General features: G+C 32.6%; 1 protein-coding gene across 2 annotated transcripts in view; it reads left to right on the forward strand.

Moving 5' to 3' along the window:
* Positions 1–25,456, forward strand: part of LOC129989198 (glutathione hydrolase-like YwrD proenzyme) — a 62,477-nt gene that overhangs the window by 27,635 nt on the left and 9,386 nt on the right. For both annotated transcript variants that reach the window (XM_056097578.1, XM_056097577.1), the window contains exons 2-7: positions 3,411–3,519; positions 7,387–7,540; positions 10,154–10,310; positions 10,855–11,055; positions 12,790–13,045; positions 14,921–15,092. In XM_056097578.1, the coding sequence (XP_055953553.1) occupies positions 3,432–3,519; positions 7,387–7,540; positions 10,154–10,310; positions 10,855–11,055; positions 12,790–13,045; positions 14,921–15,092 (1,028 nt within the window). In that variant the 5' untranslated portion in view covers positions 3,411–3,431. The remainder of the gene's footprint in view (positions 1–3,410; positions 3,520–7,386; positions 7,541–10,153; positions 10,311–10,854; positions 11,056–12,789; positions 13,046–14,920; positions 15,093–25,456) is intronic.

The raw sequence follows: 25,456 nt of genomic DNA on the forward strand, positions 1-25,456 counted from the left end.
TGGGCTGTAAGCCAGAAGAGTGAAATTTGGTAAATGATCTTTATAATAAATTTGTAGATTTTTATCAAATTTCGATCAAAATCCATTTAATAGAAGTATGTTGATTCGGCTGTTCGAATATCAGTTAAACGAAGAGTATATCTGTAAAATTCAGAATGCAGATTTAACGTCAAAGGTGTGAGTCAAATTTTGAGCCAAATGCAACAAGTAGTTGAACTTCTGTCTGTACATTTAAGAAGCATGTAAAGTAATAACTCAAAACGCAGTAACTTAATTATATCTAATCTGATATGTTATTTTGTGATTGCAGTTGTAGTTCTGAGTGAAATTTTGATTTCAATCAGTTGGGAGAAACGCTTATGTAACAAAAATTTACCTGTAATAGAAGGTTTTTAGGGGACCATTATCACTGATTCAAACTGTCCACGTGACTACTGACTTGTTTTCATACGAATATTGACTCGGCATCCATTACAATATCCGTAAAACTCTCTTCTTTACCAGAAAACCTACTGAGCCGAGAAACAATATTAGAAATTCGTGATATCGTTGAAGATTTTGTAAGCCAATGCACGCATGTCCATTTATGCGAAGGGATTAACGTTTTTCAACGTTGGCTCATTATAAAATTGAAGGCATGATAAATTCTAGTGCATTCTATAATACATGAATGTATCATAGAAAACATATTATAATATCCTGATAACTAAAGCAATTAATATTTATACTTTTGCTCTAGGCTTTCGTTTTACTGGCAGTTCCAACACATGCTCATTTACGTATTTAGGATTACCATTACACCATTTTAATATAGATTAACACCATTATCTATATTAAAATATCACTTATTATGCGTCTAAGTTTTCATTTGTTGGAAGAGAAAAGCCTAGCAATTTCTGTCGCTGGACAACCATATCCCTAGTAATTATTGTTACTAACATCTTTTTAATCTAATTTTTTTCATTATTGTAATTTTGTTATTTATTTTACCTTTTGCTTCCTAGTTCCTGACGTTCAAGAATGCTTAAATTATGAATAGTACTGTGCGCTCAATGACAGTAAAATGCTTTAATATTTTTGCAGAATTTAATTATCAGTTCATCCATTAATTTTAACTAAATTCTCATTCGATATATGAACTACTTGTGCATTTGAGAAAAAGTTGAGTACAAAATTTTATAATATTTAAAACATCGAAAAAATGTCTAATAACCTTTAAAAAAGAGAGAGAGAGAGAGAGAAATTCTGAGTGATTTTTTTTAAATCTTGATTTATTATATAGTTGAAAGTAATAAGTAATTTTTTGTCAAAAATATGAAAGACAAAATAAATCATAAAAATGCTGCGCGATGAAAATAATACTGTATGGAAATTGAGCCACTCTGAATATTTTAAGATAAAAAAACCCTTAAAGTTCATTTAAAATTTAAAATATATAAATGCTTAAAACATTTTGATTCCCTCATATATTTGGCTTGAAAAATTACTTTTTGTTTTTTCGAGCATTAATTAAAATGTGTTTATGAAGAAAAAATATATTATTGCTTTTTATGATAAAAAAAAACGAAAAAGTAATTAAAAGTTGTAGTGAAAGGGAAATTAATTTTATTAATATCTAGAAAACCAAGTTTCTCTATGTAGTTTTGCGGCGAATTGATATGAGCGAGGATAGAACCTGGGATCTTGTGGTTCGCAGCCCAGTAACATGACCACGATACAAAAGCATTATTGCGAGCGTGTGTGGGTGAGTGGTTGCTGATGATGTTGCTGCGTCAAGTGAGTCTGACGACTTTGGGTTGCTGTGGGTAGATGGCGCCACAACAACTGTACGAAAGTTGAAGGTTTATCGTCCGAGGTCACCAATGTAGCGGATGTTATGAGCGAGGATAGAACCTGGGACCTTGTGGTTCGCAGCCCAGTAACACGACCACGATACAAAAGCAATTGCTCGGGCAGCTTAGCTGTTAACTGACTTATAAGCTTTCAACACAGTTTTTTTTTTAAATTTTATTTAATTTTATTGTTATTATTGTGTAAAATCTTTTTTTAAAAAAAAAAGAAAATATATTTATACGAATCATACACTCATTACAAGAGAATATTTTTCAAATTTACATACATATGAACTGTTTATTTAAATAAAAAAAAATCATGAAGGCACTTAGTGATGCATGACATAAAACATGTTTTTCGAACCAATCTGCTATTTTGCAGTATATCTATCATTACTTACATTTTTGAACTTACACTCAGCTTTACCATGTTGAAATCGGGTCTGAGATGGCGCTATGTGACATCGTCAGCATGAAAGCAGATAGAAAAAGGCTGCAATAATTAGTTATAAAAAAAATTTCTTTGTGTGAAACCACGTGTTTTCAGGAAAGGCACTTATATAGAAGAACTTAAAAAGCAAAATCTTATCTAAATATAAAATTTGAGCCAAATCGTTGGAGTCTTTTCCGAGATATATGAAATAAATTTATGAATATACAAGAATTGCTCGTAAAAAGTTATAAGATATCTGGGAGGCCAAACTTTGCTCGTCAGGTTTTTTTTTTTATTTTTATTTATTTATTGTTGTTGTTCCTAATGGCACTTACCACGGACAAGCCCGCTGTTACGAAGACAGCCATTTAAGGAGGGGGAACGTCTCTTATTTTTTATAGCAGCGCCAACTAGGGCCAAGAGTACGACTTTGCAACTCACGCATCACTCATTCGCTTGCACGAACCCTTTTTACAGAAGAGCACATTCACACATCTCACAGATAGAACAACGGACGAACAACCATGCCCAAACTGGGACTCGAACCTGGGAAGCCCACATCACTTGGAAGACGCGCTACCCCTATGCCAGCGATTATTTATTGTAAAATTGTAAATAAAACCCTGCCTTATCGTTCATTTAAAAGTACAAGCGAAACTTAATTGAATTGCAAACGCGGAATCGGAACATGAGAAAAAATGCATGATATCCCGAAGCTCTAACCGCTACTCCATCTCTGACACGCGTAGGCAGGTCGTGTATAGCCACATGTCAATATTTAGTTATTTAAAAAAATGTGTATGTGTAAAATCGCGATATTTTACAGGGAAAATATCTGTATAAACAAACATAAAAAGCAAAACATTATTTAAATATAAAATTTAATCTAAATCGTTAGAGCCTTTTTGGAGGTACACAAAATAATATATAGTATATATATATATATAAGATTGCTCGTTAAAAGTTATAACTCATTTCAAAATTACCATTTTTGTTTTAGCTTTATCGTTGTTCGAAAATATGAAACTATGTGGATCACTTTAATATTAACGATACAACATTTTGTTTGATTTTTATTTCGAGTTAGTTTTTAGTATTTTTATGGGGTCGAAATCATCCCATTTAACGTGTTTATTTATTTTCAGATTTCAGCGAATTTGCAAGACATGGATATTTTTGTGCAGAACTCTTCCATCGTATCCAGAAATGCATCTGTGAGCTCTGACCAGCCAGCGGCCACGCAGATAGGAATAGGTATGAAAAAAATCCGTTGCAGTTTTTCTGGAAATTATGTACAGGATGACCAGATATCGTTTTTATAATTGTATTACAAAGAAAATATTGGACCGAATGCAGTACCACTTCCTTCATACACAATTAAGAATAGCGGGATTCGATTTATAAAAAAAAAGAACAATACCAGTCATTTTTCAGAAACTTTCTCGCATACGGTTCAGTTTAGATATTGTGCATGTAGATGTGTTACCGTGTGTTAACTAAAATCAAAGATAACACTCGCTAATCTTAACACTAGACTTTATTCAAGGAACTATACCTTACATCTGTTTTTATCCACAAGACGAAATGTCTTGAATCTTCCAGATTTAGAAGGATACAGAAATTATAAGAACATTCTAGAACAAATGAGAAATAATTTTAAAAAAATAACGAAACAATGTTTAGGCCACTTGCCTGCAGTCAGAAACGAACTTGTGAACTGTCACTTTCAATTCACGGCATTCAACCATCGAGTCATTTAGTCCGCGCCAAGTCAGAATAAGTTTCGTTACAATATTAACACTCTTCTCTCCCGCATAAAACCTGACAACCTCGCACAAGACCTTGAAGGCTTGAACGGCATTAATGCTCGCATTTTTATTTTCTGAGTCCCTCGCAAAAAGAGTTCCATGATTCATAGTATAGTGGAGAAAAACGATTTTGCAATTTTTGCTGCCTTTTGTGACAGATTGAAACCAAGATTTGACACCTCCTAAATTGTGATTTCATTTCAAGGTCATTCATTTTGAAAACCCATTTATTGTTTTGTAAAATTATGTAATGAAAAATGAATTAATTTTTAATTACTTTTATATTTATACTTTGTTTCGCTAATTACATTGTTTTAAACTACATTCATACACATATGCCTAGTTTAAATATTTCAAAATTTTTGCGGATTTCGGAAATCGGGTTATTTTTGATGTAAATCACATTTTTTAAGGTAATTTAAGAATTCAATATATACGGCATGATTTCTCCTAAAATATCGTTTTGTAACATGATGCATTCATCGTTTGAAAATTAGTATAATAGCATCAAATCTGAAAGTTACACTTTTAGTGTTATTTTTCTTTAAACCTAATACTCAAGATATGGAGAAAATGAAATTTACATATAAAACCTAATTGCTTCCGGGCGTCATCTCGACGGCAGAGCGACTGCTCACCAGAATGATGTGAAGAGTCCTTCATAAACAGAAGAAAAAAAACATTCAATGGTCTATTTAACTACCGACGTCTGGTGTTTGCATTCCCAAGACCAAATTATGGCATTCTTTACCAACAAATAGCTTTAAAGAAGAGGCTGAAGAAAGAAATAATCTTGGAACAAATAATAAAACACCAGATTGCCATAAAAACAAAAGGCAGAAAGTCTTACAAGAATAGGAATAAAAAAAAAAACTCTAAGATCATATCTAGAAAGTGGTAGTGGATCTCTGTTCATATTTAGGAAGAAAGTGAATTCAATTCCTAATAAAACTAATCATCATTCCAAATGCTAAGATAAATAACCGATATGGCCAAAACATAAATACAGCTGAACAAGTGAGGTTTATCAAAGAACAATTGATAGGCTATCAGTAAAAATAATACATCTTTTTTAATATTAAAAGGACAAGCCAGTGAGAGTTGTCCCCCATAACAATCTTCCATATCTCCTAATAAAGATATTGCCACCGCCACACCTGGATAAAACAAAAGATCCAGAATTCTAGGCAAGATTATGAGCGCATTAGTGCGCAGATTTTTAATTTCTTATATATGAAGCGTACAGAAAGTATTATAATCATCAACAATTCGAACTCGAGATTTTGACGAATCTCCTCGTTTTAGATGTCCCAAAGTTCGAATAACACATTTTTGACCTTATGCCCATCTGCCATCCATCCGTCTGTCTGTCTTGACAAAGATAACTCAAAAAGCATTGGACTCAGCGGATGATTTGGTATATGCTTTTGACACCGAATTTTTGGGTTTCTGTCAAATTTTGAGCAAAATCTATTCAAAAACACTTCAAAAACGTCTTGAGCTATACGGATAATATGCGGTCTTTACATCAACTTTATAAATTTCTATCAAAATTTGAGCGAAATCTATTCTGAGGAAATCTGTCCGTCAGTCCGAATACAAGTAATCACGATAACTATAAAATAAAGAGACAGGTGGATAAAATTTGGTGCATCGTTTTTGACATTTAAAGTGCAATTTCTTATCAAATTTTGATACAAATTCGTCAATGGGCTGCCCATTTGTTCGTCGTACATTCGTTTATATGTAAATGCGATGATTTAAACTTAGATAAATAAAATATGGTACGAGATCTTTTTTATTAAAATTGTTAGTTTTGTGCCAGATTTTGTTTTAATCTGTCGAAAGAAATGTGTCCGAACTCCATGCTCGTTTTCTTATACAATACTAGGAAGCACAAAACGTGAATGTGTGGGACCTTGAAAATCAAAATTTGAGAAATCGGGGTAAATAGTCTTGTTCTTTATCCACAGTTTTTACTGGGAGGAAAGATGAAATAACACTTTTATCATAGAGTATAAGAAAAAATTACGGGGAAAATATTCTCGCTTTTTTTTCCCAAAATGGAATGCTTAGAACTAGAAATGTTTACAGATATCTAGCCAATTTTATACTTCTTTCATTCTGAAAAAATAAATATTTCTGAATGTTAACGATCCTTCAAAACGCTATGGAATATCTATTATTTATTGTATCGACTAAGGATTAAGGACACCCAAAACCATTTTTTAATCAAATGACAAAACAATAATAAAGATTATAAACATGATGGAATAAGAGAGGAATTTCCTTTTTCTGTCTACAAAATTAGGATGGACATATTCTATTTATAGTGAAAAGTGTGGATGTAAGATTCTTCAGAAGTTAGATTATAAAATTAATATAATTAGTCATTTTTAAATTTTTTAATGTTTATTAGAAGAATTATAAAGAAGAAACCAGATATTCTAAAAATTTTAATTCAATTTTGACATAAATTTCAGGTGGGGGTGTAAAAGATTTGGATTGTCTCAAGATACCTCAAACTTATGTCACAAAAATTAACAAATCTTTTGCTGGTCCCTTTCGAAAAATAAGCCATTAGGCCGTTTTCATAATAGTTTTCCGCTTTGAAAAATTTGAAAAAGAAAAATATGTCTTTTTAATATTTATTTGGAATTTAAACATTTAATTGTAATTTTTTATTTCCGAAGAACAATAATGCTGTACTTTTTTTGTGTGAGTGTTTTCTTTTAACAGACCTGAAAAGTTGAGATATCCATTTGTAATCGCCTTGTAAAATCAATTCACAATTAGATTCAGAAAATCCCAAGAGAGCCTTCACATATTTAGCCAATCATGAAAATTTGCCAATATTACGTAACAAATCATCTTCGCTGAAGGTAAAGATTGGTACACTGAATGGTAATTTCCTCTCAAGCCTCTCTAACATGTGTTCAGCTTAACTTTATCCACCATGTTCACTTTTCTCAATCTGATCCCTCTTTCTGTCCAAAAAGCATTACAACTTCATCTAAACCACAAGTAAACCACCTCCTCCCTCCCATCTTAAAATAATCTCAGTCTAAGGTCACTAATATAATTATTCTAAATAAAAATTCATAGCATTGAATTCTATTTGGGTGTGTAAATTTGATGACATTTCTAAAAAAAACACTTTTAATAATGGTATAATAAAAATGTACATTTCGAATTTTTTAGTAGAAAGTTAGATTATAATGTGCAATTTTTTGACCATTTTGTTCATTATTAAGGGCACTCGACATTTTGATTTGTCAGTTTCATCCACAATATGTCTTCATTTCTTTCCTAGATATCCTGAAGCGCGGAGGTAATGCCGCCGACGCCGCGGTGGCGACCATGGCCGCTGTCACGGTCATCGAGCCCTTGTCCTGCGGCATAGGTGGGGACTGCCATTGCACCTTCTACAGGAAAAAGGATAAGAAAGTGATGTCCGTAAATGGCAGGTATTAAATTTCCATCATATAATTGTTTACTGCATTCTACAAATATCATGCAAAAAATAACATGCATAACCATATGCTGTGTCAGGCGACAACTGAAAATATTAAGGAAATAGATTGAAGGAATGGTGTGAAATTAATTATTTTTAAGGAAAATTATGCTATTTCCCTTAATGTAAAATTAATAAGTTTTGGGGCCTTACACTGGGTGATTTATGATTCAAAATATAAATTGTTAAAGTGATGTAGAAAACGTAGTAACACAATCACAAAGGAATAGATGATAGGAAACGTCACTTCTCCCATAGGGGGCACCTCAAATATGTGCATGAGACACTTCCGGTATGGCAATTGGTTCTTGCTTTATGAGTATTGAAATGGTGTGGGGTCAGCTACTACCCATCGATGACGGAACATACCTCCTACGGAAGGGATTGCTTCTTGGCCGGTGATCGTCCTTAGGATTCAACTTTAGTTGCTGCTTGTGTTGTTGCGACGTCCGGTTATACAGATTCATCCGTGTACCTTTTGGCAAGTCAGAGTAGTTGTTTATTGTTTTCTAAACTACTTTATTTCCCCCTTTGCTCTGAGATAAGTTTTTTCCACTCTCCTTTGTAGCTTTCCAGTTATTCCACCTAGCAAAAAAGTTTATATTAGTAATGTTAAGGGCGATTAATTTAACCTTTCCACTATTGACCCAGCCCAATCTCCCACGCAAATTCTATCCTGGCAGACCGGTTTCCATTTCAAAAGGAAGGTGCAGGATGTAAATTTAGTTATTTCCAAAAATGTCCTCGCTTTACATCCTGCACCTCTTCGAAACGGAAACCGACCCACCAGGGTAGAATATCCAATAGTTGGTTGGGCCAGATCAGTAGTGAAAGGTTAAATATCAAAGCACTCGAATGAACATACAATACATTATGCTGGTACAATTTATATTGTGGGTCAAAATGATATTCTGTTAAATTTATTTTAATATGTTATCCACTGTTGGCCATCCCATTAATCTTTTTTTTTTTTTTTTACTTATCTTTGAGTTTCCTAGATCATCCAAAAGTTTCGCTTTTCACTATATGTCTGTTTGAATTTTTATTTGCTCATATTTGATCATTTCTACAAATGAATAAAAAATGAAGATAAAATTAACAAAAATAAAGTTATTTGACAAATTAATAAATGCACAATATACTTTTAGTTATCTACGGGTAGATTATCTGTGGTCATTAACCTCAGTATCATTAAAATTACTTCAATTACTACTTAAAAGAGGTGATTTAACAACAAAAATAATAGGGCTCTTTTTTAGCATGTATGTGTGTGTGAAAGGCTCGCAATTCAGAAACCAACTGTTTATTAAATCAGAATTATATGTTTTGGTCTCCAATTTTCATTCAATATTTTTAATGTATATTTCTATTGATTAGCGTGCTTGTCCGATCATCAATTTGAGGAATATTTTCAGAATTCGATCAACCGTGATCAATCCGAGTTAACTATATTTCAATAAAGGATACAGTAGCATGTACTTTACATCTGATATATAATAATCATAAATAATTAGGGGTAGGTTGATAATGGTTTATCTATATCAGGTACACCTTGATACTGATATTCGACTTTATTTGATAGTCTTATACCTGGAAATATTAATAACCGATTCTTTTACCGTCGAAATGAAACAGGGCACGCGATGAGTAACGGTTTTAGCACATGTGTCGAAATTGGTAGCTGATACAGAAACGAATATGTGTCCAAACTATCATTTCGCTTCTTCGAAAGAGCTATGGATGACGAGAGGCCTGTGATCTTTGTTTTGACAGTGATTGACGAATGGATGAGAAGAGGGAAGGAAGGGCTTGATATAGTTAGTGTAGGAATAAGCGGGAATTCTACAATGATATCTACATTGTTGCATGGAACTGGGAATTATATATATATATATATATATATATATATATATATATATATATATATATATATATATATATATATATATATATATATATATATATATATATATATATATATATATATATATATATATATATATATATGAGTGAGAGAGAGAGAGAAAGAGAGAGGGAGAAAATATCATACATGCTGATTAAATCGCGGAAGCAGAACAGTTCTGTAACAAATATATAGACCTACATTTTGAATCACCCAATTGAAAACAAAAGAACAAAGAGATCGTCAATCGAGTCCAAAAAACTGATACCGAATACCTGATACTCATAATCAGTATGAGTTCTTTGTACCTGATACTTTTTCCGCATCTAGTACAAAGTATCGGGCGGATACAATATTATCTATTCTTACAAAAAATTCGATATTGCAGCATAATAGAGAGTAAATATATATCCTTAATACATTAATTTTTTTTAATAAAAAGGACCCTTTTTTTATTTCTTTAATATAAAATAATGGCTTTTTTTCAGCAAGTTACAATTTTTTAATAAAACAATTTTTATACCTTATCTAGTCGTACTGATAATGCTTTCTCATTGATTCTGCTAAATTATTACTAAAAGAATATTTCCTTCATGTTTTTAAGACGTTACTAGCATCCTGCTGTTGCGCAACCGTTGATTGTTTCTCTGTTTCGTTCTTCAGCGGCCGGACGGGGAAGAATGCGACGATGGACAAGATCCGGACTGCCGGAATCAAGGATCCGATGGACAGGGATTGCTTCAACCATGGCCTGTGGGTATCCGTCCCTGGCACAATCGCAGGAATGGTGAAAGTCATCGAGGAATTCGGATCTGGAAAGGTATCAAAGCTTCTCTTTGCTTACCCCGTCTAGAAGCACAACCATCCTGAAATCTTATCAAAGTACAAATAAATATTCACAGTTTAAATCATATTCATAAATAAGAAAAATTTAGAGCTGCTTCGAAGGTCTAGACCAAAGCTACATAACATGATAAAATATTCCTTTGGTTTGAACCAACAATTCGCATTGAGTGTGTCATTTAATCAGGAAATGAAATAAATTTGTAGAATAAGGGTATAAAAATATGGAATATAATATAAAAATATACAAATGATTCAAAAATATTTTTTTTTTCTGTTAACATTCCCTTCGAATCATTGCTATACACAAAATAAGCCCATATGATTTTCTGAAAGTGTAGGCTCAAGTTTTAATTTCCTGCCTTTTTAAGTCCGCCTATTAAATGGATGAAATAACCTCTTAGTAATAGGTCCCGGAGGTGTAAGATAGCGTTATACCTTTCCAAAATATTCGAAAATAAACTGTTCGCATTGAATTTTTATGGAATTCCATTATCAAATGTTCACATTTCTTTTTTCAGCTGACTATGAAGGACATCTTTGGTCCTGCTATTCGCCTGGCGGAGGAAGGGGTCCCTATCCCCTTCAAACACGCCACCATGTGGGAGACCTGCCAGGAAGTTTTCCGCCCCTCCAAGAATGCCAATGACCTCCTCATCGAAGGCAAAGCGCCTGCGCCTGGGGACATCATCTACGCGCCAAAACTCGCCAAAGTCCTCAGAGTAAGGGAAATCTACTGTTTCGAGGATATCTTATTACTTATCTTATCATTTTTTTTAATAATGTGTCAAAACACGAATATAGAATTACAGAATCTTTGATATTTAAATCTGTATTTAAATAACAATTCACGTAGGAGATAAAGATCACACGGAAACAAAATTTTTCTTGCGTAATTTCCATTTGTATACGGATGGGAAAAGCAAGTTGTCCAAAATAAAGGATGGCATCTAATAAGTGTTTAAATAATTTCTCAACTAAAAGAGTTAAATATAATTAAGGGGTAATATCGTCAAATTTTCATGTTAAATGTTTTAAGACACTAGGGAACAAATGGTGCAAAATAAATGATAAAAATAATAAAAATCTAGTAAAAATGATCATTTTAATCTTAAAACATTTTACCTTATTATCAAAGTTTGCTAATATTTGTATTGGTGGTTATTGCTAATACTTGTACTTTTTTGTTAATTACAATTCATCTTTTATATCTATAATGATTGCAAAAAACATTTCACACGATAACAACTAAATTAAGTTTGAACTAAGGATTTTCATCCTTAATTTAAAATGGGGGTAATTAACAACAGTAGACGAAAATCTAACTTTGTAACTATTTGTGATATCCTCCAAATTCGTAATATATTATTACATTTTCTTTCTTTCATTCTATTTTACAATAATATAATGAAATATGCAGTTATTAGTTTTTCTGAATGTCAACTAAATTTTTGATGAATAATATAATATATGTGGTTTTTATAGAATCATCGATGACTCTACCATTTTTCTTTAACCCTCACCTTGTAAAAAATGCCTGATTATTAAGTATCTGCGATGATTATTTAGTTTTCTCGTTTGTAGAATAAATTTTGATAAATAATTCTGGCACGACGTACTCTATTTCAGGATTTTAAGCCAAAACTTCCAATCCAACCAGGTCATCTTGTTGTTACTGGTCCCGTAAAAATCTCAATTTTATAGTGCCTATCGTAAGTTTTCTCTTATTTATTCTTATGGGCATTAAAAGAGAGAGATGCTTCTATTTGGTTATTTCAACCATTTGCTAATTATTATATAAATTTATATTATAATTTATAAGCCTGTTCTTAATTAAACATAACATTTCTTTTGGAGAAAAATCAGAAATTTCCAGTTATTTAGGAATAGGAATGTTTAGCCAATTCATTTAGTTGTAAATCAGATCTCACCTTTGTAAGAAGATAAGCGAATTCTTGGATCCTTTCCCCACAGACCTTGTGCATGTGAATCATGATTAAGATTTTCAGCATATGAGTCGCATCGACACCACGTCTGAGTCAAACTGAACTCCAAGAAGAGCATTAGATATTAGGCGGAGTTAACCGAATTGCATGTCAATATTATGCTTACCATCGATTCGTGTATGTGCCCCTCACATTTAAGCTTGTAAATATTGAACTATTTACTAGCAAGATTACAAAAAAATAATAATTACACTAAAAATAATTTAATAATTAAAAATTAATCTTATTTCATTTTTCCATTTATTGAATCCACCAACAATTACAAAATGGTCTGTTAGAGAAAGAATAAAATTGGTATCTCATTTCCATTGAAAGATCAGAGCAACAACATTTCCACTTCAAAATTGAATGTCACATCTCCGCTGATTTTTAATTGGAAACATTCAACGATTCCTTTAAACATTTCTCATACATTTTATTTAATAACGTATCGCCTATATTCTTCTATAGAACGTCGCAGAAGCTGGCGTGGAATCATTCTATGGTGGAACTACAGCGCAGAACATCGCCGCAGCGGTTCAAGAGGCCGGTGGAGCCCTGACTGCCGAAGACATGAAGGAACACGTGCTCAATCCTCCAAACCCTTCCCCGTACGAGCCTCTTAGTGTCGACTTCAACGGTGTTACAATCTGGGAAATGAAGCCCAACACTATGGGAATCGTAGCTCTGGTCGCTTTCAACATCCTTAAGGCATACGATCTCAAAGGTATTCAGATTTATATCATACTAGAATACTAGACATACTAGACAACTCTTAATTGTTTTGTTTTCTAGCTAGTTGGATGATAACTTTTGTCCCTGAATGTTCATTGATTCTATTAAGAATTCAATGAACATACTGAGTTTTAAAATTATGTGTAATTTTTATATCAAATTATAGCATCTTTGAATGATTTAATTTTAGACTAAATGATTAAGAAGCAATAATTTGATACTTTACGACACTCGGACATGACGGCTAAGGGGTTAATATTTCTCACGATGGCACAAGCGAATGGTAAAAGGAATATTGTATGACTCTTTTTGCATTATACTGAGTGTAGGAAATGGTTCAGCAAACATAAGCAAACTGAATTAAACGATTAAACTAATTATAACAAGAACAAAGCGGTATAGAGCAAAAATAAACAAACTTTGATAATATAAAAAAAAAATGTTTTTTTAAAAATAACTGTGACGATAGGTAAAGTGTTGTAATGGATGTAAATCCAAAGAAAAGATTCAATAGTTTTGAGAAAATAAAAAAAAAATGAGGTACTGTTTTTAAACCACTGCCTTCTTAATGTTTAAAATGGATGCGAAGATGAATGTTAAGCAAAATTAAAGCATTCTGCTAAAATATTTATAAATGCATTGAGATCGTACCAGAAACAGAACTTATGGGAGACTCTCATTCTCCAAAAAGCAGATATTTTCCACCATTAGTCAACTTCTAAACCTCGGCTTTCTGATACATACCACATAATTATATTTGATTTGTTTGAGTGAAGTTTATAATCACTCTGTAGATTCCAAATCACATGCCGTTTTGTATAAATATGTTTAATAGTAGCATAAATGAGGTACTTTGCAAATAATTATTACCCTATATTTTAACCAACAGCTCATCAATATAACAGCACAATTGATTAGAATGATATGCTTTTAGCAAAATTTTTTATCCTTAACTAACAAACTAATTTTTATCATTCAAAATACTAAATAATAGTTTTTAATTAGGTATCTATCTAAAAAGAATTTTTTTTATTTATCTATGAATTCTATATATTATTTAAATTATTAAAATAAACTAAAAAAATTTCAAATCATTCTTTGAATAAAACAAAGAAATGGGAGTCAATTCAAGTGCCATCAGAATCACATGATAAACGTAACTGTTCCGATCTCGTAACATTCCATTATATTACGTTGTGTTGTGACACTCCTGCTTTTTCCGAAATAAGATGTTCAGTAAATTCAAAAAAAAATATAGATATCCATTCCCTGCTCATTATGTGAGATTATTAGAGCTCCATTGGTGCAGAATTTCACATTTCTTCCAAATTATAACGTTTTTCTTTGTCTAATGCAGAACTGAATTGAAAGCCCTGTACCCATAACGGTAGCCTGTTGTTAATGTATTCTAATCTTCGAAATCTAATTCCACCAAAAATAGCCGTGTATGTGGGCTTTGTCCAAAACTCAGCCAATCGTTCACTAACTGACATAGTTACAGATACAGAATTATAAAGCGGCATTTCATTTAAGTTAAATCCGTCGACTAGAGTCATATGTCTTCACATAAGAAGTTTCGAACGCCGAATTATTTTAATTACATATTAGGCTGTACGATACCTTTATGATACTGTATAGCATTCAGAATATCGAACATCGTCATAGAAATATCGTGGCAATATTCGATGCTAATTGGGATGGTATATCCACTATTCAAAATTACTAAGATTTATCCCAAAATAACCCTCAGGTTTCTTCAAAGCGGAAGGCTTCGATAACTAATGTAAAGGATTGAGAGTGTTTGAGCATCTCTGTTTATAATATTGCATTGCAACCAGCCTCACTTATTATATCTTTTGCATTATAGCCCTTGGACACAACTCTCCAGACTACATCCACCTGGTGGCCGAAGCCACGAAGCACGCTTACCTAGAAGCCTGGGAATATCTGTGCGATCCCAAGTGCTGCTCCAAGCGTGTAGAAGACATTATCACGGAAGAGTATGCACAGAAACTAAGAAACAAAATTGACCCAGAAAGGTAAGAACTGTTTTTTATTAGATGACGTTACCTTCTTAATTCCGACAGCATAAAATCTTGAATCAAATTTTCTACTTTCTCGTATACGTATTATAAAAGAAGTACAATAATCACCAGAAAAATATATTTGGTTAATATTAATAATATTTGGTTAATATAAATATTTGGTTATATTAACGTCCCGTTTGAAGCAACACTGGGGCTATTTGGGGACGTCCCTCGTCATTTTGAACCACGGTCAGATGACGAGGACGACACCTGAGCTGGCACCCTTCTCTCCACACCACACCACACCAGCGGGAGGACGTTTGGTCATGACGTATTTAACGTGCAACAGACCCCCTTACACGACGGTTCTTCGGTGGAATCGGGTCACGAACCTGAAGCCCTCCGGTTCCGAAGACAAGACCTTACCGCCAAGCCACCGAAGCCCCCAGAAAAATTCGAACAAGAGATTTTAAAGAATCTCTACGTTTACAAAAATTACATTTTTGGAAAACGTGTGACAAATGTAACTAAAAAAACGCTTTGAGCTAGAAGGTTGAAATTTGGATACGAACTTTACTTCAAATGTGTAGATTTCTATCAAATTTTAAGTAAAATCTATTCAGAGGAATTCCATCAGTTCGAATATAAATTAACACGATAATTACAAAAAGACAGCTAGATAGATAAGATTCGGTACGCAAATTTAATATCTATAATGTAAACATCTGTCGAAGTTTGAGCAAAACTCAGCAACGGGTTGACTGTCTGTAGGAATACACTTTCAGAAGCATTTAAAGGCAATAACTCAAAAACAAAATTATTTAAATATATGAAATTTGGATTTTGTGACTTCAAGTGCAAATTTTATCAAATCTTTGTTTCAATCAAATCAGAAACACATGTCTAAAGCCCAAATTAGATTTTCGAATACCATTAACCACATGCTAGAGTTTAATCGCCAAATAACTCGCCAAGGATGACATGATAGTTTCTGTAAAGATATTAAATTCACGGCAAAAGGTAATATTTCGTAACTATTGTACGCCAATGCCATTCAAGGCTCTCTCTGACGTGACGAGTTTATTAGAGAATATACGATAAAGTTTTAAGGAACCATTCACCCTGGTTAAAATGAGTATTCTGATTTTGAAATAAAAAGATATTTTCCTTCTTTTCAAATTATTATAAAATACCAATTATGCATGATGCAATTCTACAATAAAGAATAATAAAGCTATCAATGGGATAATTAGAAGACTAAAAGATTAATAAAGCAGAAAAAAATGAAATTTCTATGTTGTAATAATACAAAACCTGTAGCAATCTATACATAAAGGATAGTATTGGTTCGGATAGAATTTTGAAGAAAATTTCATCAAGCAAGTTAAGATTTGATACATCATTACATTAATTGGCATCAGTAAGAATAAATAAGACTGCAATTGAAATGTATTTTAATAAAATAAGCGTCGTTATAGTTGGCTTTTACAAACCATAACAGTAATTTAGGAAACAACTAGCACATTTGCCCGCGAATTTTAGCCAAAAAAAAAGAAGTTCCTCTAGCAAAACGAAAATTGAAAAATGAAAATCCAAATAAGAGTAGTGATTAGAATTGAAAAATTTCTTTTACGGGAAAGTAGGAGCTATAACCTACATATGATGTCCGTTTTTTTCCCAGAAGGATAGACCTTGTAATTAATAATTCACCTGCAGGCGTATTTCCGTGGTATGCGCAGGAAGATGGTCAACTTAACCCTACAATGCATCGTGTATCCATTTGGCTACAATCTTTTATTTCCATTTATAAGCTTCACATGGCCGGCGTCCTTGCATTGGGGTAGCGAATCTTCTCAGTGATTTTTGCGTCCCGGGTTCGAATCTCGGTTCGGGCATGGTTGTTCTTCATCTGTGTTCTATCTGTAAGGTGTGTGAATGTGCCCCCCTGTAAAAAGGGGTTGTGCAAGCGAATGTGTGAGTTTCATCTTCATATGAGCTAGAAGTCAGACTTCTGCCCTGGGGTGTTCAGGGGTTTTGACCCTCAGAAGCTACCGCACCCACTTTCCGTGGTAACACAGACACATCATCATCATCATCATAAGCTTCACATGACAGTTCCAAAGGGTAACAATGAGTTTTTGGAAATCTTTTTTAAATGTTTCTTGATAAACATTTGTAGTATATATATATATATATATGATTGCCGTTGTATGAATTATTCTACCATAAAAAATACTATCAAAATATCTGAATTTTTTTTTTTTTTTTTTTTTTTTGCATTATAAAAAATATATATTGGTAAAAAGGGAGTTTTTATTATAGAATTATTATAATGCGATTTGTGTCATAGGGATATTGTTTCATTCATAATATAGCCCTTTGGCACATTTTAATTTTTTTGTTAATTTCACAAAAAAATAATTAAAATTTTTTAAAATGCTTTTCTTTAATTCTATGTACACACACATAATCACATTATTACGGCTATTCAAAACACTTTAAAATAAATTAAAATCACGCATTTTAGGGCTAAGATGTCGTAGTTATTATTGGCCATAAGGAAACCATTTGGAATACATCTTGAAGCGGTATGCGATAAGTGAGGATAGAACCTGGGACCTTGTGGTTAGCAGTCCAGTAACTAAACCATTATACTAAAACACTTAGTCGGGTAGAAGAGCTGTTAACTAGCTTATATGCTATTCACCACAGTACTCTCCCTCCAGCGAGTCGGAGGTGAGACGAACGATATGGTTGTTGAGGGGTGATGTATTGAGTTATTAGCTGTTGTCTTAATGGGCCGGTACCTATTTGAGTAGCGAGTGTGTGTGTGAGAGTGGTTGCTGCGTCAAGTGAGTCTGACGACTTTGATTTTCCTGTGTCAAGTGAGTCTGACGACTTTGGTTGCTGGTAAATGGCGCCACAACAGCTGTGCGAAGGTTGAAGGTTCATCGTCCGAGGTCACCAATAAAGCGGTAGGTACAATTTCAAGAGCCCCATAATACACTATTATTCTTATATAATTCAGATTCTTGACATAATATTCGAATTTGAAATAACTCTTCGATTTACCAGATTATTCCTGATTCTGAACGGGGCTTTCTGCAGCAGAAAGATTTTCTCATCCACTTTTTATAAATGAAACATACTGATAGCAAATATGCTTGTTATAAAAATTTCTACAATAAAAGTAGATCAAAATTCTCCAAATAAAATTAGTTACGAATGTTGTTGGAATAATTTTGCAAAATTTAAGAAATTCTTGATTTTATTTGAAGAAGTTTAACTGGTCGTGCCTTGTAAATCAAATTTCCCTGAAAATACAGCCAGAAAAAAAACCTGTGATTGACGGCCGATCCCGAAGTTGTGAGCCTCTAAGCAAATACCAGCTTTGTCTATTTATTAAACCAATCCTAAACTACCTGTGTACATAATTAACTTGAAAATGCAATGAGTCAAACAAATGGAACTAGTAGACAATCCATACATCAAAATTGTAGATATGCGTCAGATTTTCTGTCCAATCCATCATTTGGACTGCGATAACTCAAACGCGTAACAAAAGAGACAACGAAATTTTAAAAGCGATATTTTTTATATTGCATTGGTTTAAAACTTTCTTATAATAATATTTTATAATTCATTAGATACGTTGCTTAATGACTTAAAACGTGTCCGGACGTATTATTTAATAAAATTTGATTGTATTAAAAAAATTTAGTACTTTATTCAAAATTACTTTTCAATATGGATTTTGATTTTTTTATGGGCGAAGTATTGAAATCATATGTCTTGATTGTGACATATAATTAAATATTTTTATTTCAATTTATAGAAAATTACTACTTAAAACTGCTTATATAATATTAAAGTTAAAAACATTAAAAGAATCTGATTTTGGAAAATAGGGAGAGCAAAGAGGTGATCCGAGGCTCGCATTGGCTGAGAATCCATAGAGGTCTTATTCCGAAGTTCAAAATAAATTTCTGCTTCTTTCTTTTGGGAAACATTTAATTTCATCAATACTTCATTGCCAAATTCTTGGATAATTTCAATCTTTTCTTTTTGAATAACTCCGTATACGAGGAAGGGAAGATCAGTTACAACGAAACTTGATTTAATAATCATAATCAATTAAAAAACTTAAAATAGCATTCCCTTATCTTGAATTAAACATACATACCATCAAGACATACATCGTTGATTCGGTAATAAAAATAATAATTCAAAATATAAATAATTCAATAATTTGGAATCTTTTATCTTGAATTAAATGTATCATTAAGGGATGCCTTTTTAATCCAGGAATAATAATAATAATAGTTCAAAATATGTTCTCTTATCTTGAGTTAAACATACCACAAAAAGGATACTTCTTTGATCCAGTAATAATAATAATAATTCAGAGTATAACTCAGTATACAAAGAAGTAAAAATCAGTTATAACAATTTGAGTTAAATAATTATAAGCATCTGAAAAACGGAATGAATGTTCTCTTATCTTGAGTTAAACATACCTTCAAGGGATGCATCTTTGATCCAATAATAATAATAATAATAATAATTCAAAATAAATTATCTTAACAATTTATTTATTCTTTCACTTATGTTTTAATTATTCGATTTATAGAACTCTTATACTTCCAATCAAAGAATTGCAAAAAAATAAAACATCGTTAAATAGACCATACTACAAAAGTTTAGAAACGAGATTATACGTTCTTTTCGTTATTCAGATTCCACTAGTAATGGCAGAAACGTCTTCGAATCTTTCTCTTTCAATGGAATTACACTCCTTTCCTTTCTGCCTTCAAGAATCACTTAAACATTCTGAAGAACAACAATAATCCGTGCAGGGAGCACCTACGACAGGCAGTTTAGAAGCGGTCTTGGCAAGGTTTCCTGAAAAGATTTTCATGTAACGAATGGAACGCAGAAGCGAGTTGCATTGGAATCCAGCCAAAAGTCGCCGCTCGTAACACTCGCAGCTCGCAGAAAATGACATTTGCGATTTAGAATCAATGTTCCGATAAAGGAGTTTTCTCTTTTCCATTCTTATGATGAATCACTAATGATATCGAGTTTTTTATTTTAACGAAGTCCGTCGACCTTGTTTGTTAGAAAGCGGTAATGATAAAAAGATGTTGATGAGCCCATCGAAAACCAGAGGAAAGACTTTCGCAAAATTTTCTCACATACACTCTAATAAAGATGTTATCCCCTCCCCCTAAAAATAAAATTGGAAATATTGGGAAAGGCCATGGAAGTCACATGTATTTACGTTTTCATTTTCTGAGTTCTCCACATGAGAAATGTGTGCTTCGTAGCATAAAAAAGAAAATCGATGCATGTATATTAATCACATGGCATGGTCGAGAAATAATTACGAAATATCGATCTTTGACGTGAATCAGGCGTTTTTACTGATTATAGTGAGCGATCTTTGGCGGTTTCTTTTCTGGAAACTAATCACTGGCACGTGGTTAATACACAGGTATACTCATATGCCACCAAAGTTAAATATGCATTTTTGACGCCTTTCTACTTATCAGATACTTAAATATCAGATACCAAATTTCATTTATTTAAGTCAAGACGTTTTTGAATGAATGCATCCATAAATACAAACCGACAGACGGTCAGCTAGTTGACGGATTTAATTAGTTGATCAGTTGACTGATCAACCAAATTTCTACATTTTATCTGTATATTAGATGTTTAATTTTGCACCAAATTTTATCTATCTTGGCTTTTTCTACATTTTCTTGTTATCATGTCACTTGTAGTCGGGCAGTTGGATAGCTATATTTCTAATACAGTAGACTCCCGATTATCCGCGGGCGGGTTATCCGCGGAGTGGATTATCCGCGCCTGCCACACAAAGGATTTTCTTCTTTTTTTTTTTTTGTACAAGCGTAAAGCAAAGAAAATAAAATTTGGAAGAACAAGACGACGCGGAGTTGGCCGAGAAACTTATGCTACGAAAAAGACAATCTCGGATCAAGAGAAAATGCTTCCAAAGCAAGAAGCAAACACAAATGACTGATTTTTTCAAAAAGGTGTCGTTTTACAGTTATGCTTTTGTAATTACTTAATACATTACAGTATTAAAACAGTACATATGTATTAATTTTTCTGTGTATCCTTGACGCCTCTCGTAAGTGCAAAGCACTTTTCTGTTTTCATTAACAAAATGCATTTTAGGTTCGTTTTGAGTGATATACTAAAATAATAAGCATTAGTTAAACATTTCCTGCTGTTTATTTTACGTTTTATTGTACAAAAAGCGATTTTTTAAAGTTGGAATGACAGTTTTCTCTTTTGCTATACCCGTTTTTAGCTTTTTTCGGATTATCCGCGATTTTTGTTATCCGCGGCGGCTGCGCCACCCAATTCCGCGGATAATCGGGAGTGTACTGTATGTAGATTTCGTTCAAAACTTAATAGAAATCTACAAATTTGGTAGAAAGATCACATACCAAATTCCATTCGTCTAGATAAAAGTGCTTTTGAATTATCCTGTTCATAAGCAGACATAATTCTTAAAAAGTGTTTTTCGGTCTAAAACATGGAGATTCTTCAAACTGTCGTTCGAATTTTTGATGATGATGTTACTTTTAACTTTGTAGACATCGCGTGTGAGAAAGTAAACAAAAAAAGCAAATTAGCTTTCAGTGTATTTTTATCGAATATTTAAATGGCTTAAAAGCATAAGCAAATATTTTTGTTATCATAGTATAATTATATATGACGAAATATGTGAAAAATATACTTTAAATCATCGACAGTTATAGTTATGAGATTGAAAGATGGCGGGTTCGAGATCTGATTAATCTAAAAATCCACTTTCTACGTAGGCCTAGAACCAATTGCGGATTCAATCACTTTGTAGCTCCAGACACGCCAGTCGGTTGTTAAACTGACCATTTTAGTCATATTTTTCACTCAATCGGCATAATTAGTTAATTATTTACTTAATTATTAATTAATGGTTGATTTTAGATAAACTTTTTTTATTTCAGTAACTTTGTGAACACGAAAGTGCTTTTATTTATTTATTATGACACACGATTGTGTGTTAAGCGGTTGCCATGGTAGCCACATTTGTATTACAATATTATTGAAGTAAATTCTCAGTATTTATAAATACTATAATTAAGAATAACTTAGTGAAATAAGGAAATTGACCAATGTGTCAAAGTATTCAAATTATATTAGTTTTATTTTGCAGAATTTTTTTCGAATTTATTTATTTATTTAGAAACTAACTAGAAAGGTCACTCCAAACTTTCTGCTATTATCTCTAATAGATGTACCTATATATTGTAGATAGCAGGTCATAGGCAAACAATGGTTACCTTAATAACGTGTGTTTTCTTGGCGATTAGTCATTGAGATGCGGTTAATATACAAGCACCAGAATACCGAATGTGTAAGTTGGACGCCTTTTTTCAGCCGAATGAAACTGAAATTTGATACATAATAAGAATTGGGTTCTCGGAATGGATTACCAAATTTCATATATTTAAATCTTTCATTTCTTTTTTTAGTAATCCTGTTTGCATGTATTTGAAAGTATTGACTCATAGACGGTCGACACTTTGAAGGATTTTGTTCCAATTTTGAAACATGTCTACATTTTAGATTATAAATTTGTGTACTATCGAACTTATCTATCTAACTTTAACTATCAAAATTAACTATCAAAAAATCTATCTAACTTTCTACATTTTATAATTATCATATTAACTTATGTACGTACAATCAAATAGATAGACTTCCTTAAAATTTGATTTTAAAAATTCTACATATTTGATGTAAAGATCACATATCACAACTCGAAGCGTTTTTATATTACGCGTTCACAGGCAGACAGACATAATTCCAAAAATATGTTTTGCGCACTGAGACAAATCTGATTTCAAATTTTATGACGCTTATAATACTTTCTCTTTGTATACTTCTTATACCAGATAGTAAAAAGGCTAATTCGTTTAAGTCGATTTGCCTCAAACCCATTCCCACCGTTGCACCCAGTCTAGTCTGTCTAATCGGAAATCCCCAACCATTTAGAGCTTTACCGTTAATACGTCACACTTCTGATCCGTGGTGAGATTACGATGGCGACAACCGAGTCGACATGTCCCTCTTTAAAATTCAGACACACTGATAGGTTGGAAACAATTAATCTATATTTTTGTCCCCCTCCCTTTTTCACATCATCCATGGCTATATAACCTAACCAAGATCGAATACGAGAAGGGGTGCTTCATAGAGGTCATGACCTTTCTCCAAAACCTAAAACAACAATTTGCAGTCTTGAAGAAATGCTGTATTATGATTAATCGTACTTGATCAGACTATATGTAATTGTTAAAAGCTAATGTAATTGTCAAGCTAAGAAAATGAAAAGAACGCTCTTTATTGGCATAATATTAAAGTAAGTGCACAAATGTGCCAGCACCATCATCAATACAAGCCTGGTAGCGTTTAGCAAGTGGTTGACGTACTCTTTCGAAGATGCCTGGCATTTCATAAACAGTTGCAGCAGCAACTAAAAGTTTTGCAATAAGGCCCTTATAAGAGTGAATTGAAATCTCGAAGACAATGTATTCTTCAGCCTTTATTGTACTTACTTAAAATTACTGGTTCTGCCTACACTTTTCATTTCCAATCCCGTATTTCTGTACAAAAAATGCTTCTTCATATTAATTTTACCTACCGTCAAAGTTTGGCCCATGCATTCAAGAACACCCTGTATTCATAAGAAGAGTCTCGTTCCCAGTAATGTGTTGTAATAGTGGAATTACATTTTCCTTTTCATTCCTGATTAGATTTTTAGATATTTCAATTGTTTGAGAAAGAAAAATGCTTTGGAAAAGGATTTTGTCTGTAATTGTTTGTCTGTAATCAAGATTGTTTGATTTTCTGATCTTGGCTGTGTTTGCTATGCAAAATGTTGGATTCAAAGTTGTTTCTCCGGTTTATAGATAGATTCTCTTTGTTTTTATTTTAATTTTTTTCTGTTCATTACATTAGTGTTGTTTTACTTCCTTATGCTTGCTAAATCAGCAAGCACTTTATCTATCTTTCTTTAGCACTATATCTTTTTATGTCAGAACTCCAAAGTCCATGCTCTCCCAACAAATGTTCCGTTGATATCTGTGTCAGGAAATAAGAGAGCATTTTAAGACTGAAGTTAATATGAGCTAAATTAAGATAAAAAATTAGGAAATCAATTAAGACTTAAATTAAATTAAAAAATATCATTAGATACGTGTGTGCGTGCGTGTGTGTGTGTGTGTGTGTGTGTGTGTGTGTGTGTGTGTGTGTGTGTGTGTGTGTGTGTGTGTGTGTGTGTGTGTGTGTGATGATATTTTAATATCTAATTTAATTCAAATTAATTTCCTAAATTTTTTGTCTAATTCGGCCCATGTCGGGGTGAATCTAAAGCGTTCTCTTGTTTCCTGATACCATTGCACGTATGAAGCTGTGTAAAAATTACTGCGCAATCAATTCTACGTCTCAAGTGAAAATGATCCGTCCGTTGTCCTTGTCCAAGGTCAACACATGTTTACAATTGACACGTGGCCGGAAATCCCATGTTATATAAGACTAGTGATCATTTGTTTCGCTCTCTTTCTTACTTCTGCTTTTGTGTCGCGCTGCGCCTTCTTGTAAATAAATCATGCCTGTCTCTCTGGAGAGAATAAAACGAAACTTAAAATACATAGTCTCTTCACTGCTTGTCAAACCTGCATTCTGCTTCAAACAAAATTTTTTAGAATGACTTCGTCATGGGCTGAATTAGGCTAAAAAATTAGGAAGTTAATTAGGGTTAAATTAAATTTTAATATATATATATATATATATATATATATATATATATATATATATATATATATATATATATATATATATATATATATATATTCCTAATTTACGTTCGAAAATAATCAATCGATCTCCGCCTTATTATAACTTTGACTTTCGAGTTGCACGGTCTGATTCCCCATTCCCACAAAACCAAAACGCTGTGTCCGTATTTTCCTTTATAAGACTATATAAGCTCAGAATACCTTCTCGCTTTCCCACTCTCTGTCTTATTAGATACATTGTCACATGCTTTTAGAAAATCATAAATAATAGAAACCGTTAAAGAATTCTACGTCTGTTCTATCTATCAATTCATATCTATCTATATATTCGAAAGTTTTCTTGTTATTAATAATTCATAACATCAAAAATATATTGATAAGAAGATAGAATTAAAACTTTTGAGAGAAAAATGGATCCCCAACATTAAATAATTGAATAAAGGACTATCCTTTATGAAAGAGGATCATGCAGTCGCCATAAATAAGAGATCTTAGTTT

This window comes from Argiope bruennichi, chromosome 10 (genome assembly GCF_947563725.1).
Source record: "Argiope bruennichi chromosome 10, qqArgBrue1.1, whole genome shotgun sequence".
NCBI classification, from domain to species: domain Eukaryota; kingdom Metazoa; phylum Arthropoda; class Arachnida; order Araneae; family Araneidae; genus Argiope; species Argiope bruennichi.